Raw genomic sequence first — 21,366 nt, 5'->3', positions numbered from 1 at the left:
TTTCACACATTGTACCCATGTTGAGAATCGAATCCGGGTCTTCGGCATGAGGAGCGAACGCTTAACCATTAGGCTACCCTTCCGCCAGTTTCAGAATCAGCGATAAACAGATCAAGAAATGTGACAGATGTAACACCCCCGGCACTCTTCAAACAATGCGAGTCGTGGTGGCGTACAGAGAATGGGTGTTTTCATAATCACCGGTTGGCAGAAATAAACTTTCACAAACTGAAACCAACAATCGGTTATACCTACTTGGGTTGTCAGTCAACACGTGATGACGTAATTCTACGACGATGTCGTATTGACCACAGTCGGTTTACTCATGACTATCTCTGAAAACAGATGTAGATCGACCTCCTAAATGTATCTCGTGCGACGAAGTGTTCACCATCAACCATATTCTCCTTGACTTTGTAGACTTTTCAAATGCAAGGGATTCACGTGCACGTTATGAAGCCATAATCTGAAAGATCTGTTTTCTTGTACAGTAGAGATTTCTGATGCAATACGACTGAGTCACAAATATATAATATTAACTGAATGTCTATAGTCATCAAAGTCTTGATTTTTCAAGCAAAACAGAGATTCAACAAACCAGTGGTTGATAGAGTGACAGAGATTCTACAAACCAGTGGTTAATAGAATGACAGACATTCAGAAAAATCAGTGGTTAATAGAATGACAGAGATTCAACAAACCAGTGGTTGATAGAGTGGCTGAGGTTCTACAAACCAGTGGTTAATATAATGACAGACATTCAGAAAAATCAGTGGTTAATAGAATGACAGAGATTCAACAAACCAGTGGTTGATAGAGTGGCTGAGGTTCTACAAACCAGTGGTTGATATAATGACAGACATTCAGAAAAATCAGTGGTTAATAGAATGACAGAGATTCAACAAACCATTTTCCTTACTCCTGATTTCACCAGCCACGTGAACATGCACGAAGCAATCTGGCAGCATGAAAGTTCAATGTCGGCATCTTGAGAGGTAGGTCTTGAAACGTGGATGTTAGCAGACAGATGAGCGTAAATCAAACGTCGTCCCCCTATACATCTTAAAACCCATTCCTACTATGCCCATTATACAGTTTTAGATAATTATGGTAAAAGACACGTCATATCACAAGCATTTCGAACTTTCTGGAATCCGACAGTCTTCCACCGAAAACACCGAAAACAAGGCAAAGGGGAGGCAACTCCCCAGCCCACTCTCAACAGGTGAAAATACGTAGCCTAAGTTGAAGGTGTGAGTTCAAATCCCCACTCAGCGCTTTACATTTTGTGACCCATAACAACTAAAAGTTAATGTGACATTATAATTAACAAAAACACATCATCATAACAGTAGATAGTGTTACAAGTGGAGTATATGTGTGTGAGGCTGTGAGGTAGCCTAGACATTAAAGCGTTCGCTCGTCACGCCGAAGACCCGGGTTCGATTCCCCACATTGGTACAACGTGAGAAGCCCATTTCTGGTGTCCCCCCGCTGTGATGTTGCTGGAATATTGTAAGAGTGGCGTAAAACTAAACTCACACTTGAGTAAATGTGCATTATTCAACGTTGAGTGGAGCGTCATCAACCAATCTCTGGCCACGTTAACCTCTCAAGTTGTGCTTCAAACCTCACTCTGGAGCGGTGGGGTAGTCTAGTGGTTAAAGCGTTGGGTCGTCACGCCGAAGACCCGGGTTCGAATCCCCACATGGGTACAATGAGTGAAGCCCATTTCTGGTGTCCCCCGCCGTGATATTGTTGGAATATTGCTAAAAGCGGCGTAAAACCAAACTCAGTCAGTCAGTTAGTCAAACCTCACTCACTCACTCACGCACGCACTCACTCACTCAAACACTCACTCCCAACATACATCTATTCACTACCCACTATAGTGAATACAAAAAAGATTCAAGTGTTTAGGTAATTCATGAATTTGTGTTCAGTAACATTTTTCTGTTTTGTTCTTCTCAGATGGCCATCTAAATCGAATTTCATTCTGCAATATACTCTCCGATTGTTTCCGATCACACCCATGCACGTGGAGGAAAGGGATGATATATCTGCATGTTGCAGATAACAATATCCGATTATTGGATCCGCTCATCTCTGGTTCGATTTCTCGATCTGATCCTGGATTATTTGCTTATGATAAAATAGTGTTATTTTTAGTGCAATGAACAGCTGTGCTAAGCTAACAGACCCTGAGTCTTTATCCAATAAATGGGTTACTGCAAACATAATATCAGTATGTCACAATACAATTCAACGTGGTGCTTTGTCCGTGAACAATGCGTGTGGACACAGAAAACTTCATTTAGTCAACATATTACACTGTGTATTTATTGATAAAACATACGAGTGAATCCTCTGTTGCACAAGCTCATATGACATGGTATGATATGACAAGTTATAACATGGTGGGTGTAGGTCCAATCAGTAACCTGTCCATTGGGGGCTTTCTCAAAATTACTACATATGAATAATTGTAGTAGGATTGGTGGGCTTGTTGTTTAACTCCGCACTCAGCAATATTGCAGCTATATGGCGGCGGTCTGTAAATAGTCGAGTCTGGACCAAGCAATCCAGTGATCAACATCATGAGCATCGATCTACGCAATTGGGATACGATGACATGTGTCATCAAATCAGCGAACCTGACCCCCCTTATCCCGTTGGTCACCTAACAAGCATGGGTTACCGATGACAATTCTAACCCTGATTTTTATCAATATTTAGTAGGCAATGACTCCATTTCGACATTAGCAACATTTCATGTACGACCTGCTTGGTAGTAAGGCATATACAATGATTGAGAGGTCAGTATACTGAGTTCGAATTGGGTGGTCAGGTTGTACTGCTGCAATGTCTCGATGGGTGGGCACAATGTCCGGAATAGAAAAATAGTAGTAATAATAATAATAATAATAATAATCATCATCATCATCATCATCATCATCATCATCATCATCATCATCATCATCATCATATTCTCTGGAAAGTTCTTGGTGGGTTCGACTAGGCAGCGTTTCCTGGGAGAAGTCCCATTCGCTGTCTGGGCTGCGTGTCTGATGATGAGCCTTACCAGCCTGACTGTGCCAGGATCACCCGAACCCTCTCTGCTGCATACTATCTTTAATCTGTAAAACATAATAATAATGAGAAAGGGGGCAAGGGCCCTGGGCTGATGATGAGCCTTACCAGCCTGACTGTGCCAGGAACACCCGAACCCTCTCTGCTGCATTTTGCACCTTAGTCCGTAAAACATAATAATGAGAATAATTATAACGTGCCCATTCCAGGCTAGATATCCTGCTCAAAGTGAACAATCTGATAATTATTACCCCAGATAACCCAAGCTGCCTGTTAGGCGCTAGAAGGTTAATAGTCTCACGACTTATTTCACCGGGTACCCATGTTCTGCTTGGTGAACAGATGCAATTTTGAACCAACTCACTTGCATAAGGTGAGACCAAATGTGTCATATGTGCTCCGTTGTGAGGCAGGACTGAAGTCCTAGAAACTCTCAGGAGTCAAGCTGCCAAACACGGTCACCCATCCAAGGACTCTCCGGCGTCCAACGTTATTTAACTTCAACTGATTTTCGTGACCTGAGTTCTATGCACATGACCACATACCTCCAGACAGCTATATACACGTTCACACACAAACACGGACGCACGCACGCACACATACATGCATGCACACACGCATATCATATGCGCACACGTACATACAAAAAGACGTATGCACGCACACACACATGGAAATACGAAGATAAACACAAACACACAAACACGTGCAATGCCCAATCCGTACTGTAATCATGAACTTGAAGTTTCAATTTCACCCTACTCTTAAAAACTAAACCAGTCTTTATCAAATTATATACGAAAAATATTCGAAATACCGACAGAAGCTTTGAGACAACCCCCAGTCAGTGACCATGTTTAAAAGCATCTGTTTGCTAGTCCGTGTTGCCTTGAGGTAACCAACGACGATGCAGCTTAAGAGTATATGTCTGTTCGCTGTGGTTCTCAGTGCAACTGATGCTTACCAATGCTGCCCTCCAGCTAGATGGAAAGCACAATCTTTCTACACACGTTTAGAGCTGCAGAACAACGTGGCCAGTTACCACTGGGTAAGTTTGTTTGTTTGTTTGTTTTGTTTGTTTTTAACGCTGTACAGCAAAGTTCCAGCTACTTGGGCTTCACACGGCGGGGACACCAGAAACGGGCTTCACACATTGTACCCATGGTTTCAAAAGGTTTCGTTGGTTGGTGTGATGGTACACGCCGCACTCAGAAATGTTCCAGCTATAGCTTGATGGTCTGTAAATAGTTGACATGGACCGGTGATCAACAGAATGAGCATCGATCTCCTCAATTGGGATGCTTTGGTTAAGAGACCAAATGTGAAGTAATTGATTTATTAATTACAGAAAAGATGAAATTAATAATGTTTAATGTGTGAATTAATACGTTGATGAATTAACTTGTAACTGCGTTCTGAGGACTGCGTTTCGGGTGCTGAAAGTGTTGTCAGGTGATGGTTGAAACCCAAGATTGAAACAATGTGTGAAGGTGGGTTGCGATGTCTGGCCCAAATACGATCTGGGCAATCCTGGAAGAGTGAGTGAGTTAGTATTGTTTAAAGCCGCTTTTAGCAATATACTAGCAATATCACGGCGGGGGACACCAGAAATGGGCTTCACACAGTGTACCTATGCGGGGAATTGAACCCGGGTCTTCGGCGTGACGAGCGAACGCTTTAACCACTAGGCTACTTCACCGCCCCTGCTGAAAGTGAAGCAGGACGCGGGTTGTTTGGCTTTGTTATAATGCCAATTGTCTGAACATCTGGATGATGTCCAATGAAAGTTTTACGCCGCTTTTAGCAATATTCCAGCAACATCATGGCAAGGTACACCAGGAATGGGCTTCGGACATTGTACCTATGGTTTGAAAGGGAAACTTCTGAAGCTAGCCAGGAATTGTCGCTCGTCATCGGGCGTAAGACACCCCTCTAAGCAACTTGCATTACCGTGAATGATTATCAAATTCGTTAAACGATAGGTCTAAGAAAAAAAAGCGAATACGTACCTACGTGTACATGCACACTATTGCCACACACGCACGCACAGGCACACGCACACAATCTAATCAACAACGAAAAAAGGCACACACAAAAGGCAAAGTTTCTCTTTCACTTTTTCAGGAACTCGAAGAATTCTATCAAGACCTTGACAATAGCAGATTTGCTTCAGTAGTGGAAAGGCGCTATTATGGGAATATTCAACATCTGAAAATAATCTCCGATCACAAAACTGTAAGTAATATTAGACACTCATGCATTTGTGTATTTGGTGTGCAATGCCGCACTCATCAACGATTGCATGTGTCAATCTTCCTCTGTGTCTGTTTATAATACTTTCTCTTGACGGGTTTTAAGAGTTGTAAGAATTTGTTTCCCGATCCTTTTCACTTTGTGAATTTAACATGTTTTAACGAAACTGTTCAGAATCAGTCTGAAAAATAAAACAAAATTGGAAAAACAGACAATATGGACTTGAACTGTGCGGAAGCGTAGTAGGGCCACTGTGAAAATATTTGGGGGGTCACTATCTCCTACGTAGGACTTAGTATCTCCTACGTAGGACTAAGTATCCTACGTAGGACTTAGTATCTCCTACGTAGGACTTAGTATCTCTTACGTAGGACTTAATATCTCCTACGTAGGACATACTAAGTTCTACGTAGGAGATACTAAGTCCTACGTAGGAGATACTAAGTCCTACGTTGGACTTAGTACCTCCTAAGTCCTATGATCGGAGACTTAGTATCTCTTACGTAGGACTTAATATCTCCTATAAGGACATAATATGTCCTACGTAGGTGATACTAAGTCCTACGTAGGTGATACTAAGTCCTACGAAGGAGATAGTAAGTCCTACGTAGGAGATAGTGACCCCCCCAAAAATGTTCACCGTGGCCCTACTACGCTTCCGTAGAACTGAGACTTTCTTATGAAACAAACCCACATGGTCTGTAAATTATCGCGTCTGGACCAGACAATCCAGTGATCAACATCATGAGCATCAGACAATCCAGAAATCAGCTCTATGAACATTGATCTAAGCAACTGGGATACGATGGTACGTGTCAACCGTGTCAGCGAGCCTGACCTCCTGATCCCGTCAATCGCGTCTTACGACAAGCATGGGTTGCTGAACACTGGTTCTAATCCGGATTTTTACGGGCACATGACTCGAGATATGGCGAAATAAATAGATAAATAAGAGATGGGTCATTCTTCGAACTCTTGGTCAAATCTGGTGTGCTCACGTGTGTGGGGGGTGTTTAGTTTTACGCCGCTTTCAGCAATATTCCAGCAAAATCACGGCGGGGGACACCAGAAATGGGATTCACACATTGTACCATGGTGGCGGTCTGTAAGTAATCGAGTCTGGACCAGACAATCCAGTGATCAACATCATGAGCATCGATCTAAGCAACTGGGATACGATGGCATGTGTCAACCAAGTCAGCGAGTCTGGTCAGCGAGACCACCCGATCCCGTTAGTTGCCTCTTACGACAAGCATGTGTTACTGAAGACGAATTCCAACCCGGATGTTTTAGCAAATTAGGTTTGAATATTGTTGAAGATTCGAACAATTCTGATCTTCGTTCTATAACCTATCGAACTGACGGATATAACGAACTGTTAATTCCCCAACGGATCTCTTCAGAAATTTCTTTTCCGTAAATGGGATACAACGACGTGTCAAATACGTCAGCAAGTCTGGCGACAAACGTGGCATGGGTTCAAGTTTAATCTGGACTTTCACCGGAACATGAAGTATGTATGCACTCATGCGTTAATGCATTTTTCATTCAGATGTTAAAGTACACCATCGACAGAGACAGAAACAGATGTTCTGTAGAAAACAACCCCGACCCAGTTCACACATTTTGTATTCCAGGTATGTACGTGCCGAACTCTATTAGTTGGCTGTTTTTTGTTTAACGCAACACTCAGCAATATACTACACTACAGCAATATATAAATAGTAAATAAAAAATAATCGAGTCTGGACCACACAATCCAGTGATCAACAGCATGAACATCGATCTACGCAACTAGGTTTAGATCTGGTTTGTTGTTTAACGCCACACTCCAACTAATATATATGGCGGCGGTCGCTAAATAATCGAGTCAGCACCAGACAATCCAGTGATCAACAACATGAGCATCGATCAAAATGGGTTACGATGACATGTGTCAAGCGGGCCTGACCACCCAATCCCGTTAGTCGCCTCTTACGACAAGCATGGGTTACTGGAGACCAATTTTAACCCGGGTCCTAGGGACCCAAAGTAAGATACATATATATACTGACATTCAAAATAAAGTACGCACATGTGGTCTACTTTATTTTATGTTTCAGTATACTAAGAAGACGCTAGTGTTTACAGCTATTATTGGAGTTGCGCATGGTAATCGTTACGAATTGTAGAATTTCTAGGTGAAGCCCAACTGATTACGGTATTGCCAACCACCATCCTGGTATTAATATTAAAGTCAGTTTACAAAACAATTGCGTATCCGTTAGACCTGGGTTAGAATTGGTCTTCAGCAACCCATACTTGTTGTAAGAGGCGAATAACGGGTCTGGGTGGTCAGAGTGGTCTGACTGGTTGGCACATGTCATTGTATTCTAGCTGCGTAGATCACTTGATTGTCTTTTCAAGGCTCGATTATTGAAACACCATATCGCTGGAATATTGCCGCGAGTTGTGTTACAACAAAGAGAACTCAACCTTGCCTGACGCTAATTGGACAATCACAGTCCTCTGTATTAAAATTACTGGATTTTCGTAGACACGGTTTCACACTTTCCGACTTTAACACAAGATCCACCTTTGTACGAACACCACCTTTGTACGAACACCGCCTTTGTACGAACACCACCTTTGTACGAACACCACCTTTGTACGAACACCGCCTTTGTACGAACACCGCCTTTGTACGAACACCACAAGCTTATGTAATGAATCATAAGCCTAAAATGTTCCACCCTTCTTTGATATGTATTACACTCCAGAATATAAAATATATTGTCAATTATTGAATAACCTACTCTAAATCCAGCCTATTTTACTTCTACCTTATGAAAACAGCTTGCCCAGAATACCAATCTATTATTGAGAATATTTGTGTCAACATTTCAACAAACACTTAATATACATACCGCGATAGTTATCTAAGCTGTTTTAGCCTCCTTTCATATAAAGAGATAGTTAAGTATGGCCCTGGGCCCGGATAATGTTAACTTTCCTTTATCGTATAGATTGTTAAATATAATTTCTAAAATTGTTTAAATTGAATCAAGTAGATCTTTTTTATCTAGCGTTGATGTCATAAATTTGTCTTGTCCATCTCAATGCTATAAGTTGTATTTCAGATAGTGCTACTCCCGGTTTCCAGGTGAAACTGGGGTTTGGTGATAACTCCCTTAAAGCCACTGCTTATTATGATGAAGATACACTCAAGGATGACAAGTACCAAAGAGGCATATGGTACATCGTCAACGAGGGATGTATTCCTCTGCAACGTGACAGGAATGGTCTGACAAGGGTGGGTGTTGACGAGGAGGTGGGTGAGTGTTGTGAGTGATGACGTGAGTGGGTGGGTGAGTGGAGTGAGTGAGTGAGTGAGTGAGTGAGTGAGGTGAGTGGGTGAGTGGGTGAGTGAGGTGAGTGAGGATGGGTGGGTGGAGTGAGTGGTGGTGAGTGAGGGGGTTTGTGGGTGAGGGTGGGTGGGTGGGTGAGTGGAGTGAGTGAGTGAGTGAGTGGGTGGGTGGAGTGAGTGAGTGAGTGAGTGAGTGGTGGAGTGAGTGGGTTTGGGTGGGTTGCCTTTAGTGAGTGATTCCAGTGAGTGAGTGGCTTTACGGCGATATAGGCGATTATCATCAGCAGATCATTCGCAAACTTGAACACGAAAAGTAGCACACTGTTCATTACATAGTAACGACCAAAACGAAAGTAACGGTCAAAGCAAATTGGATACAGTGACATCAATCCTAATAGTCGCCTCTTTAGACTAATTCTGACGCGGATCATCGCAAGTTTTTCTAATAAAGTTTATTATAATCTATTTATATAGCGCCGATTTCCAGCTAGGCTGCTCACAGGCGCTTTTGTTTTGTTTTTCCCTCGATAATAGGAAGCTTGATAACGGTGTTAGCTACTACACGAAAACGTCCCATGTTTTTTGCTAGAAGAAGTTGTCTATCCATAAAAAAATACTTCTCTGCATATGTTTTCTTTATTACATTCGGTATATGTACATCTCTTCTACCTCGTATTACATTACTGATTGATAATAGTACCGAAACGCCGCACCCACGAAATATATAAAAATGTTACCCATCATCAGGCTTGTCCGTATCAAGTACCCAGTTTTAATGTTCGGGCAACAACTCGAAATAACGGTGACGAATCTGCTTTTACGATAACATTACCCAAAACAGGTATTGGCTTTCGAAAGCAGTAGTATTTGAATTATGAGTTTTGAAAAATTACAAAGCAATCCTTTCCCGTTGGTTTTACATCAACCTTTTTCATTGGTTTTGTTGACAGAAAAGTTTCTCGACTCAGAGACGTTCGGATCAATCACCATGGACTATGATGATTCCATATTCGATATCCCATCGATCTGCCCTACAGTCATTCCACCGACGGTACGGTTTGAACAATTTTAAGTCAATATAACTAAAATAGGAAGTTCCACCAAATGAAATATGTGTCTTAACAATGCACAAAACGGATTAAAGGGCAGAGTGAAGAATAGCCAATCTTCCAGAGACACTGGCTCTTCATTTTACTAGAAGACGGGATATATTCATGTGTTCTCAATAAATGAGAATGAGTCATTGACCCAATAATGTTTGTTGTGATCTATTTCAGGAACAGAAGGCAATGAACTTCTTTGAAGTTCTCCTTTACAAGGCCTCCATTGAGAAGTTGAACCAGTCACGTTTGTAAGGCACATAACCGATATGGGGAAATGTGTACTCTGCTGGTAATTCCCCATATATACTCTTAAAAAAAAGTAGGGGAATCTGAACTTTAAATTTGGATAGGAAGTATAAGCCTTGACAAACTTTTCAAAAACAGACGTCTTATGAAAGCACCACCATTTCTCTATATCACCACCCCTAAACGAATGCATGGGGTGTAAACCTTTAGGGACCACGAACATTTAATATGGACAGGAGTTATGAAAAAAATGACAAAATCGTAAATTGATCTTACCCTATTCAGATAAAACCAACCATATAATTTATTATTTGTCTTTTTTTCCATTAAAACACGGTTCTGTAAGCTAAACTAAAGTGGAATTAGACATCTGGATGAAAAACATCTGCCAGAAATGATAGTTAAAAGAAAAATATTATGGCGGCCATCTTGGATTTTTGATTGGCCAACGTTATTTTCTGAACAGGGAGCCCATGGTGAACGATCATGCCAATTTTGGTGCTTGTATCACAAAGTGTACGATTCGGCCTATTTTGGTTTGTTATCCGCCCTACTAATGCACGTGCAGAACGCAGTAGCCCAATGCACGTACATAGGGTGTGATTTGATATTTTGAGGTACTCTAGAAGGTCGATAAATCACTGTAGACCATTCATTGCGACAGTCATCTTGTCATCTTGTCATCTTGTCATCTTGCATAAGGAAGTGCTAGTGTTGGTGTACTCTCAAGACATTCATCATTACCATATCAACATTGATGGACTCCGATATATTTCCGAATTGTTTCAATCGTAAGTTAAAAATGAAATTCCCCTACTTTTTTAAAGAGTATAGTTGATCATCTGTCCGTTTGTTCCTTGCTGTAGTACATGAAGCGCGTCAAAGCTGTATAAACTAGAACCATTCCTGGACGCTTTTTGTTCTTATTTGACCCCGCAAACGTGAGTTTAGTTTTACGCCACTTTTAGCAATATTCCAGCAATATCACGGCGGGATACCAGAAATGGGCTTCACACATTGAACCCATGTGGGGAATTGAACCCGAGTCTTCAGCATGACGAACGAACGCTTTAACTACTAGCCTACCTCTCCGTCTAGAAGGAAGGGTAGAAGGTTACTCTCAGTAACAGAGTCATTGAAGACAATAGGAGAACTTGAACAGCAATTAGTCGCAGCTGTCAAGAGGGACATGGTGGTTCAATCCGCTAACACCTATCTCTTCAAATTTGCCTGAACCATCCCTCAATCTACCAACGCTGGCTATTGCATCCTTTAAATGGAGGCGTATGTCCCCGATCCATTCCGGTGGTACATCAACCAAATATATGGACATGGATCCTCGTCCTTCCGTGCTGATAAGTAAGTGCTGGTTGCAGGAAGGACGTGAAGTGTGAAAACTACTACTACTACTACTACTACTACTACGACTACTACTACTGCTGCTGCTGCTACTACTGCAAATACTACTACGACTACTACTATGGCTACTACTACTACTGCTGCTGCTGCTAATACTGCTACTACTACTGCTGCTGCTACTACTACTACTACTACTACTACTACTACTACTACTACTACTACGACTACTACTATCACGGCTACTGCTGCGACTACTACTACTACTACTGCTACTGCTACTACTACTACTACTACTGCTGCTGCTACTACTACTACTACTGCTGCTGCTACTACTACTACTACTACTACTACTACTACTACTGCTACTACTACTACTACTACTACTACTACTACTACGACCACTACTACTACTACTACTACTACTACTACTACTACTACGACCACTACTACTACTATTACTACTACTACTACGACTACTACTACTACTACCACTACTACTACTACTACTACTACTACTACTACTACAACTACTACTACTACTACTACGACCACTACTACTGCTGCTGCTGCTACTGCTGCTGTGACCTGACACGTATCAAATATGTCCAACCAGTTTGAGCCGCATGGTGACAACAATCGGCTTGTACCTGGGGATCGATAACGTTCTCATTGACATCCAGTGTGGTTTCAGAAAAAAACAAACACATTTCATTAAAGGTCATGGAGTCCCCCTAGGCGGCAAATGAACATGGAAATTAAAAGTTCCACTGAAGTTATGAACACTTGAACAGATTCAAGATTTCGAAATCCCAGGCAAACTGAATTCATGTTTTGTCGTAAATACAAACCCTTCAAGATTCCTGGCTTCCAAGCCACAAAACGTTCGTAGCCCTACGACACTCGTAAGCCTATGACAAACTATGGAGTTACAACAGGTCGTAACGTTACGAATGCCTCGTGGACTGTGAAGGGAGAAGAGCAGGACAAATCCTAGGCCTCATATTTCACCATCACGTAACATTTGTATAAATTATATAGAGTATATACTACTCACACTTTGCTAAGAATCACAAAATTTCCCAATTTTACTTAAACATAGATTTATAATTTGAAATTGTATCCATTCAAAACTGGATAAATAATAATATAGTAACCCTACTTTAGGCGAACAACCAGTTTAATCAAACCTTATGCTCTTGATACATGAGTAACCATAAAAATGGTTTTCATGGCACCAATCAACCATTTTGCAAATCATGGAACGAGTCATTTACAAGTGCACAGCATCTGTCAATAGCAGGTATGGGATCCACAAGATGAAATGACATACTGAAACCTAGGATCCATACTTACAATAAGCTTAGATATTTAAACCAAATTAGACCCCCCATCATACTTTTCTGTTGAATCAATGATTTGATCCATGGCAAAGTGTGAATAGTATATATGACATTATCAGGTACCTAACCAATGGTTACAACAATCTATCAACAGTCACATGCATAACACAGAGTCTCTCAGACATCGATTCACTAACATCAAAAGTATCTCATGTACCTAACAGACAATGCTTCACAATTATCTATCAACAGTCACATGCATAACACAGAGTCTCTCAGACATCGATTCACTAACAACGACATACCATTCACACATTATCTCAGGTACCTTACAGACAATGTTCACAACAATCTATCAACAGTCACATGTATAACACAGAGTCTCTCAGACATCGATTCACTAACAACTACAGACCACAACATTATCTCATGTACCTTACAGACAATGTTCACAACAATCTATCAACAGTCACATGTATAACACAGAGTCTCTCAGACATCGATTCACTAACAACGACATACCATTCACACATTATCTCAGGTACCTTACAGACAATGTTCACAACAATCTTGCCGAGCACAATGCAAGGCAATAGCAAGTATCATCCGTTAGCGTCTTTCTGTATGTCTTATCAAGGGGGTTGAACAGAAGAGCTTCCGGTGTTCCCCGCAGAGGGTACTTCTGTTACACTAATAAGAAGTGATTTATGCATGCATTGTATCATTTTTTCATAATTTGTTTGTTTGTCCGAGACGAAAATGGCCAAATTAAGATGGAGGGAGGTGCACGGAACTTTTACGTCCCACTCAGCAATAATCCGGATGCAAGCCGGCGGTCTGTAAATAATCGTGTCTGGACCAGATAATCCAGTGATCAACATCATAAGCATCGATCTATGTAACTGGGATACGGGTACGATGACGGGCGAACCAAGTCATCGAACCTGACGACAGACGTGGCATGGGTTCACGGGAACCTAGAAGTATGCTCGCTCTCCTCCCTTCATTCGTTTTTATTATTCAGATGTTAAAGTACAATATCGACACACCCTTCCTCACAGGTTTCATTAAGAATGAAAACGTCTGAGATCTGTTTCTGTCCCTTTTAGTTTCCACTAAGATATTGGTCCTAAACTCTTCTGTTTTCACAAATCATATGGTTACCACAAGCAAGCCTTAACGTATAAAGTGTTCATGTTCCCGTGTACGGTTCTTTTAAAAAAATAACTATTAATCTGAAATTGTTAGAGGCATTCAGTGATATACATTTATTAAAATCGGTGCATATTACAATTGATCGCAGCTGTATAGAGGTTATATTAAATGAACGTGGCAAACTGTGTGATGTCAGTAATTCACAATCCAACCGTAAAAATACACTTTGTCATAAATGGTTTTTACTGGAAAAGGTGAATCAATTATAACCGTTTCATTAAATTATAAATTAAAACGAGACAACATAACAGTTTCCTTTTAACTTGATAAACTCGGGGGGAAATTTGAGAAAAAATTCAGAGATTTTGTTGAATAACATTTATCAAAACGAAAGTAAAATGTAATCTGCAAAATGAAAACACATGGCTGAGAAATACGTTACGATAAATAGAAAGAAGGCTTTATAAGTCTGAATCTAGCAGCAATCTAGCATAATAACAAAACAGAAAACGAACGCTTGAGACGTCCCTCAGTAGGTGGTATTGCTTATAAGGAAGAGAACCTCGGCTCACACCACACATCTGACGATCACCTGGAATGATGTTGGGGTACATAGTCCTGCTGTCCGTGCTGTCCACGTGTGTGGGAGCGGCAAATATCTGCTGTGCTCCTGATAAGTGGTTCGCCCACAAATTCACCGCTGGCCTTCTCATGAAAACAATAGAGGGGGTGAATGTTCCCATCTCCGATGACGTAAGAATTCTCTTTCTCTCATCAATTGCACATATATTGACAGTACTTCATTGCAATCAGTGGATAGCCTGGTCCGTATTCACGCTTCCACTGCCACCAAACAGCTGGAACATTGCTGAGAGGACATTTACACCAACAAAGTGTCAATACCAAGTTTATTGGCCACACTGTGTTTGACAAGACTATCGTCCATACGTGTGGGTAGCGATGTTTGACAAGACCATCCTCCATACATGTGGGTAGCGATGTTTGTCAAGACCGTCATCCATACGTGTGGGTAGCAATGTTTGACAAGACCATCCTCCATACGTGTGGGTAACGATGTTTGAGAAGACCATCATCCATACATGTGGGTAACGATGTTTGGCAATACCGTCATCCATACATGTGGGTAATGATGTTTGACAAGGCCGTCATCCACGCACGTGGGTAACGATGTTTGACAAGACCATCCTCCATACGTGTGGGTAGTGATGTTTGACAAGACCATCATACATACATGTGGGTAGCGATGTTTGGCAAGACCATCATCCATAAATGTGGGTTGCGATGTTTGACCAAGCCGTCATCCATGCACATGGGTAACGATGTTTGACAAGACCGTCATCCATACATGTGGGTAGCGATGTTTGACAAGACCATCATCCATAAATGTGGGTAGCGATGTTTGACAAGACCGCCATCCATACATGTGGGTAACGATGTTTGGCAAGACCGTCATCCATACATGTGGGTAGCGATGTTTGACAAGACCGTCATCTATACATGTGGGTAGCGATGAGACGGTACCAACCACTGACCAACTACTCTATTAGTTTCTCTTTTTAACATATGTGGGTTCTGGAAGCCCCGCTAAATTATGAGTACATGTATGTATGAATACCTGTTATTTACTGTTTCAGGGGAATTCTGAAGAATACTTTGATTCCGTCAGTGAAAGGTCGGTTACTGTGGGCAACTACAGCCTCGACGACACCGCAGGGGAATCTAAAACCATATCCGACCACAAGGCGGTAACGTTCACCTTGCCTTTCATTGTGTTTCGCTCTTTTTAAGATCCGATTAATCATTGGTCTTCAGCAACCCATGCTTGTCGTAAGAGGCGACTAACGGGATCGGGTGGTCTGGCTCGCTGACTTGGTTGACAAATCATGATATGGTAGGTTTGCCGTCGACTTGGTTAGAATTAGTCTTCAGCAACCCATGCTTGTCGTAAGAGGCGACTAACGGGATCGGGTGGTCTGGCTCGCTGACTTGGTTGACACATCATGATATGGTAGGTTTGCCGTCGACTTGGTTAGAATTAGTCTTCAGCAACCCATGCTTGTCGTAAGAGCCGACTAACGGGATCGGGTGGTCTGGCAGGCTGACTTGGTTGACACATCATGGTATGGTAGGTTTGCCGTCGACTTGGTTAGAATTAGTCTTCAGCAACCCATGCTTGTCGTAAGAGCCGACTAACGGGATCGGGTGGTCTGGCTCGCTGACTTGGTTGACACATCATGATATGGTAGGTTTGCCGTCGACTTGGTTAGAATTAGTCTTCAGCAACCCATGCTTGTCGTAAGAGGCGACTAACGGGATCGGGTGGTCTGGCAGGCTGACTTGGTTGACACATCATGATATGGTAGGTTTGCCGTCGACTTGGTTAGAATTAGTCTTCAGCAACCCATGCTTGTCGTAAGAGCCGACTAACGGGATCGGGTGGTCTGGCAGGCTGACTTGGTTGACACATCATGGTATGGTAGGTTTGCCGTCGACTTGGTTAGAATTAGTCTTCAGCAACCCATGCTTGTCGTAAGAGCCGACTAACGGGATCGGATGGTCTGGCTCGCTGACTTGGTTGACACATCATGATATGGTAGGTTTGCCGTCGACTTGGTTAGAATTAGTCTTCAGTAACCCATGCTTGTCGTAAGAGGCGACTAACGGGATCGGGTGGTCTGGCTCGCTGACTTGGTTGACACATCATGGTATGGTAGGTTTGCCGTCGACTTGGTTAGAATTAGTCTTCAGCAACCCATGCTTGTCGTAAGAGGCGACTAACGGGATCGGGTGGTCTGGCTCGCTGACTTGGTTGACACATCATGATATGGTAGGTTTGCCGTCGACTTGGTTAGAATTAGTCTTCAGCAACCCATGCTTGTCGTAAGTGGCGACTAACGGGATCGGGTGGTCTGGCTCGCTGACTTGGTTGACACATCATGATATGGTAGGTTTGCCGTCGACTTGGTTAGAATTAGTCTTCAGTAACCCATGCTTGTCGTAAGTGGCGACTAACGGGATCGGGTGGTCTGGCTCGCTGGCTTGGTTGGAACTTTATAAGCCGAAACTGTCCCAGCTGGATCACCATTTTAATGCCACTGTTCGCTTTATTGTTTATCACAACTTTATGATTTATTATAAACCAAACGTCACTGTGTTCTGTGATCTTATTGGTTGAAAAACAAAATCGAATGGTATTCGATTCTCTGAAATCGCAAGAGTGTTAGCTGGGTATTAATACGTACAAATATTGCACACAATTGTATTGTTGCGTCGTCAGCAGGTGACGTCATTCAAATCATATTCTGACGCAAAGTCAGAATGACGTTCCAAATGAGCAGTTCCAGATGTTACCATGGGAACCAGCCGAAACGTCCGGCTGATGACACTTCTATGCTGTACCCGTACTCTATGTCAATGAGTGCAGACAGAAAAACGCGTGTGGACCTTTCGGTTTACTTTTGTGTTTACAATGTCGATAAACATCATGCATTGGCCAGTTTCCGGGTGAATTGAATGTTTGAATATTTGAAGCACGGGAATATTTCATCTGAAACCTCCGGCTAATGTAAAACCTGAAGATCTCGTGTTTCAGAATCGGCGTTATAAGATCGATCTCAAGAAGAAAACATGCACAGTCGAAACGTTTACCGATCCATTTGAGAAGTTCTGTGTGACAGGTTAGTGTCCTGCATTGTCTTGTTAATGTTGGTGGGTGGTTGTTTTACGCCGCTATCAGCAATATTCCTGCTATATGGCGGCGGTGTGTAAACAATCGAATCTGGACCAGACAATCCAGTGAACATCGATCATCCTGAGCATCAACCTATACTGTTGATCGATTCCGGGTTGGACCTGGTCTTCAGCAACCCATGTTTGTCGTAAGAGGCGACTAACGGAATCGGCTGGTCAGACTGGCTGACTTGGTTGACACATGTCATGGTATTCCAAGATCTATGCTCAAGCTGTTGATCACCTGTTTGTCTGGTCAAGACTCGACTATTTCCAGAACACCATCATATGACTGAACCCAGATCTCTGGTTTAGATCCCGTTACAGCATCGGTTGGATGAGCTCGGTAGGCGTGAGCCTTCGCCACATAAACTTGCACAACTTACCAACGTTTTGTGGATAATCCTCGAAGCAACGAGTTAGTGAGTGAGTGAGTTAAGGTTTAAAGTCACATCGGCAATATTTCACCCATATCGTGACTAAAACTATTCCTAAATTCATTACACATACATACAATATATAAAAAACCCTTCAAAGATGTACAGTAAAATTACTAGATTATCACAAAACGAGTTAAAACTAGTTATCATATATCTGTACAAGCAGATAACTATTTTCGAACAATACAATGTAAAAATGGCCTTTTGATCGCCAACAACTGAAGGTAGATCACCATGCTAGGGACCATGGGGACTTACAGTACTTTTGCTACCTGCATGGACCCTAGCTGGATTTACACCCTTCCTTCAGCCGCTGGCGATTGTAGTGGAATTTAGCCATAAATTAAAACAACAAAAATACTACGTTTAAAGAATCTGGAAAGTTTAATATACTTTGAATTTTCCGGGACTTACGTACCCTCTCAAGATCGAAGCAACGAAACAGATCATCATATCTCAATTGCATAGATTTATGCTCAATCACAGGAGTGCTGGCCCAACGCTGATTATTTACAAACCATAGCTGGAATATTTGCTGTGTTGAAACAACAAACAAATAAGTACATTTCTGGAACAAGGAGCATGAGAGTTATTGAGTCATTTCTTTTTCAGATCAATTCACAAAAGTGTATGAATATGTTCTTGGATTCGGAAGTAACACCCTGTCATCAACAGCTTACAAAGCAGAGAAAAGCGGAGTTGTAGAAGTCGTTCAAGTCTCGAAAGAGTGCATTCCTGTACAAGCATACACAGTTGGTAAAGACGAAAGTGAGTAGCAACCATCGAAGGTGGGTACGTTCCTACACCTTCCTGCCTAGTATTAGTCTTTCGTGAATTCTTAGTTGATTTATTTCTTTGTCAGGTTCTACGATATTTCCATAATTATTTATAATTACACTCTTCAGAGAAGGAGTGAGGGAATATGGTTTTACGCCATTTTATCGATATTCCAGCAATGTCACGGCGGGGACACACCAGAAATTGTAGTCATTGAGCCCATATGGGAATCAAACCGTGGTCTTCAGCATAACGATCGGACGTTTGAACCATGAGCCTACCTAGCCTAGTGGTTAAAGCGTTGGTGCGTCACGCCGAAGACCCGGGTTCAATTCCCCACATGGTTACAATGTGTGAAGCTCATTTGTGGTGTCCCCCGCCGTGATATTGCTGGAATATTGCTAAAAGCGGCGTAAAACCAAACTCACTCACTCACTCACTAGCCAAACCCACCGCCCCTCCAAATAAAGAATCGCCCCGTATATACTGAGAATGTTTATTCAGTAAGATTCATGACAAATGCACTATTTTGGATTGAACGAGATGAGCCACACGTTCTTGAAGTAGAGAAATGTTACCGTGTAAACACTTGTAAAATATGACATGTCTGTAGGGCTGCACGACACTGTCATGCAGAGGAAATCAAAAGAAGAACGCAAAAACCGTGCAGATCTGACTTGGTTGACACATGTCATCGTATCCCAATAGCGTGGATCGATGTTCATGCTGTTGATCACTGGATTTACAGACTGCTGTCCTATAGCTTGAATATTGCTGAGTGCAGCATAAAACTAAACTCACTCACTTGGTTGTGTTTAAACCCATGCCACCTCGCAATAACGCATTATGAAGGAATAGTTATGCGACCAGAGCATGTTTGTTTAAAACTAGCATACTGTGCATCATTATTCAGACTACTTCCTGGAGACAGTTGGCTATACAACCTTCGGTTCAGACTTCGAGGACTCTGTCTTTGATGTCCCCGATTACTGCCCAAAGTGTTCAGAGGTAGGTGATGTTATTTTAAAAGCTGTATCTTAGTGCAAACCAACTGCTTATATTCTAATTTGTAATTTCTATATTTTCCAACCTTTTTCTGCTCAGCATATTTGATGGTTTAGGAAGGGAGAGCTGGTTATACGTATACAGTGTGCTAGTCACGTCAGCACTATTTCAGCTATGTAAAATGTCAAATCATTACATCCCACCCGGTCGCTTTATGACTGAAATAAAGCAGATATGACGTTAATCTTTAACTCACTCACTTAAAGCTTAAAGCTACATACAGAAATGTTCTTGGAAAACAAAGTAACAGCAGCAATGTATTCAACGTACAACACACTAACCCAATGCTGCTGAGATTACCCGTGGTGATCCGGGTTAGAGTTGGTCTTCAGTAACCCATGCTTGTCGTAAGAGGCGACTAACGGGATCGGGTGGTCAGGCCCGCTGACTTGGTTGACACATGCCATCGTCTGCAAATTGCCCAGATCGATGCTCATGCTGTTGATCACTGGTTTGTCCGGTCCAGACTAGATTATTTACAAACCGCCGACATATAGCTGAAATACTGCTGAATAAGGGTTAAACAACAACCAGCCAACGATTCCAGCCCTGATGGGTCTATAATGCTACTGTTTGTTCTTTTCAGGCCACGGAAAAACATGAGACTCTCTCTTTTCAAGAGATCCCTCTCCCGTGGAGAAGATTTGTCAAACTGTAACAAGAACCCCTCCGGATGCCACCACAGAAATGAATGCTCAGCGGGTTTTTTTATCTCATGAAACGAGAATTTAAGGAAGAACAAAACAATGTGTCATCTCACAATATCTGCTGTAATTCTTTCTTCCTGATTGCGTACAGGGAATCCTTAAAACGTATGAATCGCTGTAAATCTTAGGTCGAAAGAAATATCTATATCCCTACGTTGATCAGCTCACAAAGAGTGATATTAGTTTTACGATGCTTTGAGCAATATTCAAGCAATATCACGGTTAGGGACACCAGAAATAGACATCACACATTGCACCTATGTGTTGAATCGAACGTCTTCGGCGTGACGAGCGAACGCTTTAACCACTAGGCCACCACACCGACCCTGCTGGAAGTGACGCAGGACCCGGGTTGTTTGGTCTTGTTATAATGGTCGAGGAGCAACGCAGATCAACAGGTATTATTCTGATCTCGTATATTATCCCTAATCGGTTAACACAAATGCATTAGTGCTTGTGCAGCTAGGGTCGCTGGGGTGGCCTAGCGGTTAAAGCGTCTGCTCGTCACGCCGAAGACCCGAGTTCGATTCCCAACATGGGTACAATGTGTGTGAAGCCCATTCCTAGTGTCCCCAGCCGTGATGTTGCTGCAATGTTGCTGAAAGCGGCGTAAAGGCAAATTCACTCACTCACTCTTGTGCAACTAAACAGTGACCAGGAAGCCGGACACAGTGGTAACATGGCTGTCTCGAGTGAGTGAGTGAGTGAGTTTAAAGTAGGCCGTATTTCAGTCAT

General features: G+C 42.2%; 2 protein-coding genes across 2 annotated transcripts; both read left to right on the top strand.

Annotated features, from left to right (window-relative positions):
- The first annotated feature begins 4,056 nt into the window (after positions 1 to 4,056).
- LOC124264376 lies at positions 4,057 to 10,135 on the top strand. The gene is made up of 6 exons (XM_046699126.1): positions 4,057 to 4,138; positions 5,215 to 5,325; positions 6,896 to 6,980; positions 8,463 to 8,635; positions 9,640 to 9,740; positions 9,967 to 10,135. Exons 3-6 carry the CDS (start codon positions 6,896 to 6,898, stop codon positions 9,980 to 9,982), a joined length of 375 nt encoding a protein of 124 aa, XP_046555082.1. The 5' UTR covers positions 4,057 to 4,138; positions 5,215 to 5,325; the 3' UTR covers positions 9,983 to 10,135.
- A 4,355-nt stretch (positions 10,136 to 14,490) lies between these two features.
- Positions 14,491 to 21,164, top strand: LOC124264375. Its single transcript, XM_046699124.1, has 6 exons — positions 14,491 to 14,645; positions 15,548 to 15,658; positions 17,506 to 17,590; positions 18,695 to 18,850; positions 19,773 to 19,867; positions 20,511 to 21,164. The coding sequence occupies exons 1-6, from the start codon at positions 14,493 to 14,495 to the stop codon at positions 20,580 to 20,582; spliced, it is 672 nt and encodes a 223-aa protein (XP_046555080.1). The 5' UTR covers positions 14,491 to 14,492; the 3' UTR covers positions 20,583 to 21,164.
- Positions 21,165 to 21,366: the final 202 nt, after the last annotated feature.

The sequence above is a fragment of the Haliotis rubra genome, unplaced genomic scaffold (assembly GCF_003918875.1).
Source record: "Haliotis rubra isolate DU_JTF1 unplaced genomic scaffold, ASM391887v1 Scf920, whole genome shotgun sequence".
NCBI lineage: Eukaryota > Metazoa > Mollusca > Gastropoda > Lepetellida > Haliotidae > Haliotis > Haliotis rubra.
Note: the sequence above shows the minus strand (reverse complement) of the source record. Positions and strands in the feature narration are given on the sequence as shown.

Coding starts and splice junctions, on each gene's coding strand:
- LOC124264376 (XM_046699126.1), top strand. CDS start 6,896: ATGTTAAAGTACACCATCGACAGAGACAGAAACAGATGTTCTGTAGAA. Junction 6,981..8,462: donor TCACACATTTTGTATTCCAG/GTATGTACGTGC, acceptor GTTGTATTTCAG/ATAGTGCTACTCCCGGTTTC. Junction 8,636..9,639: donor ACAGGAATGGTCTGACAAGG/GTGGGTGTTGAC, acceptor TTTTGTTGACAG/AAAAGTTTCTCGACTCAGAG.
- LOC124264375 (XM_046699124.1), top strand. CDS start 14,493: ATGTTGGGGTACATAGTCCTGCTGTCCGTGCTGTCCACGTGTGTGGGA. Junction 14,646..15,547: donor ATGTTCCCATCTCCGATGAC/GTAAGAATTCTC, acceptor TTACTGTTTCAG/GGGAATTCTGAAGAATACTT. Junction 15,659..17,505: donor CCATATCCGACCACAAGGCG/GTAACGTTCACC, acceptor CTCGTGTTTCAG/AATCGGCGTTATAAGATCGA.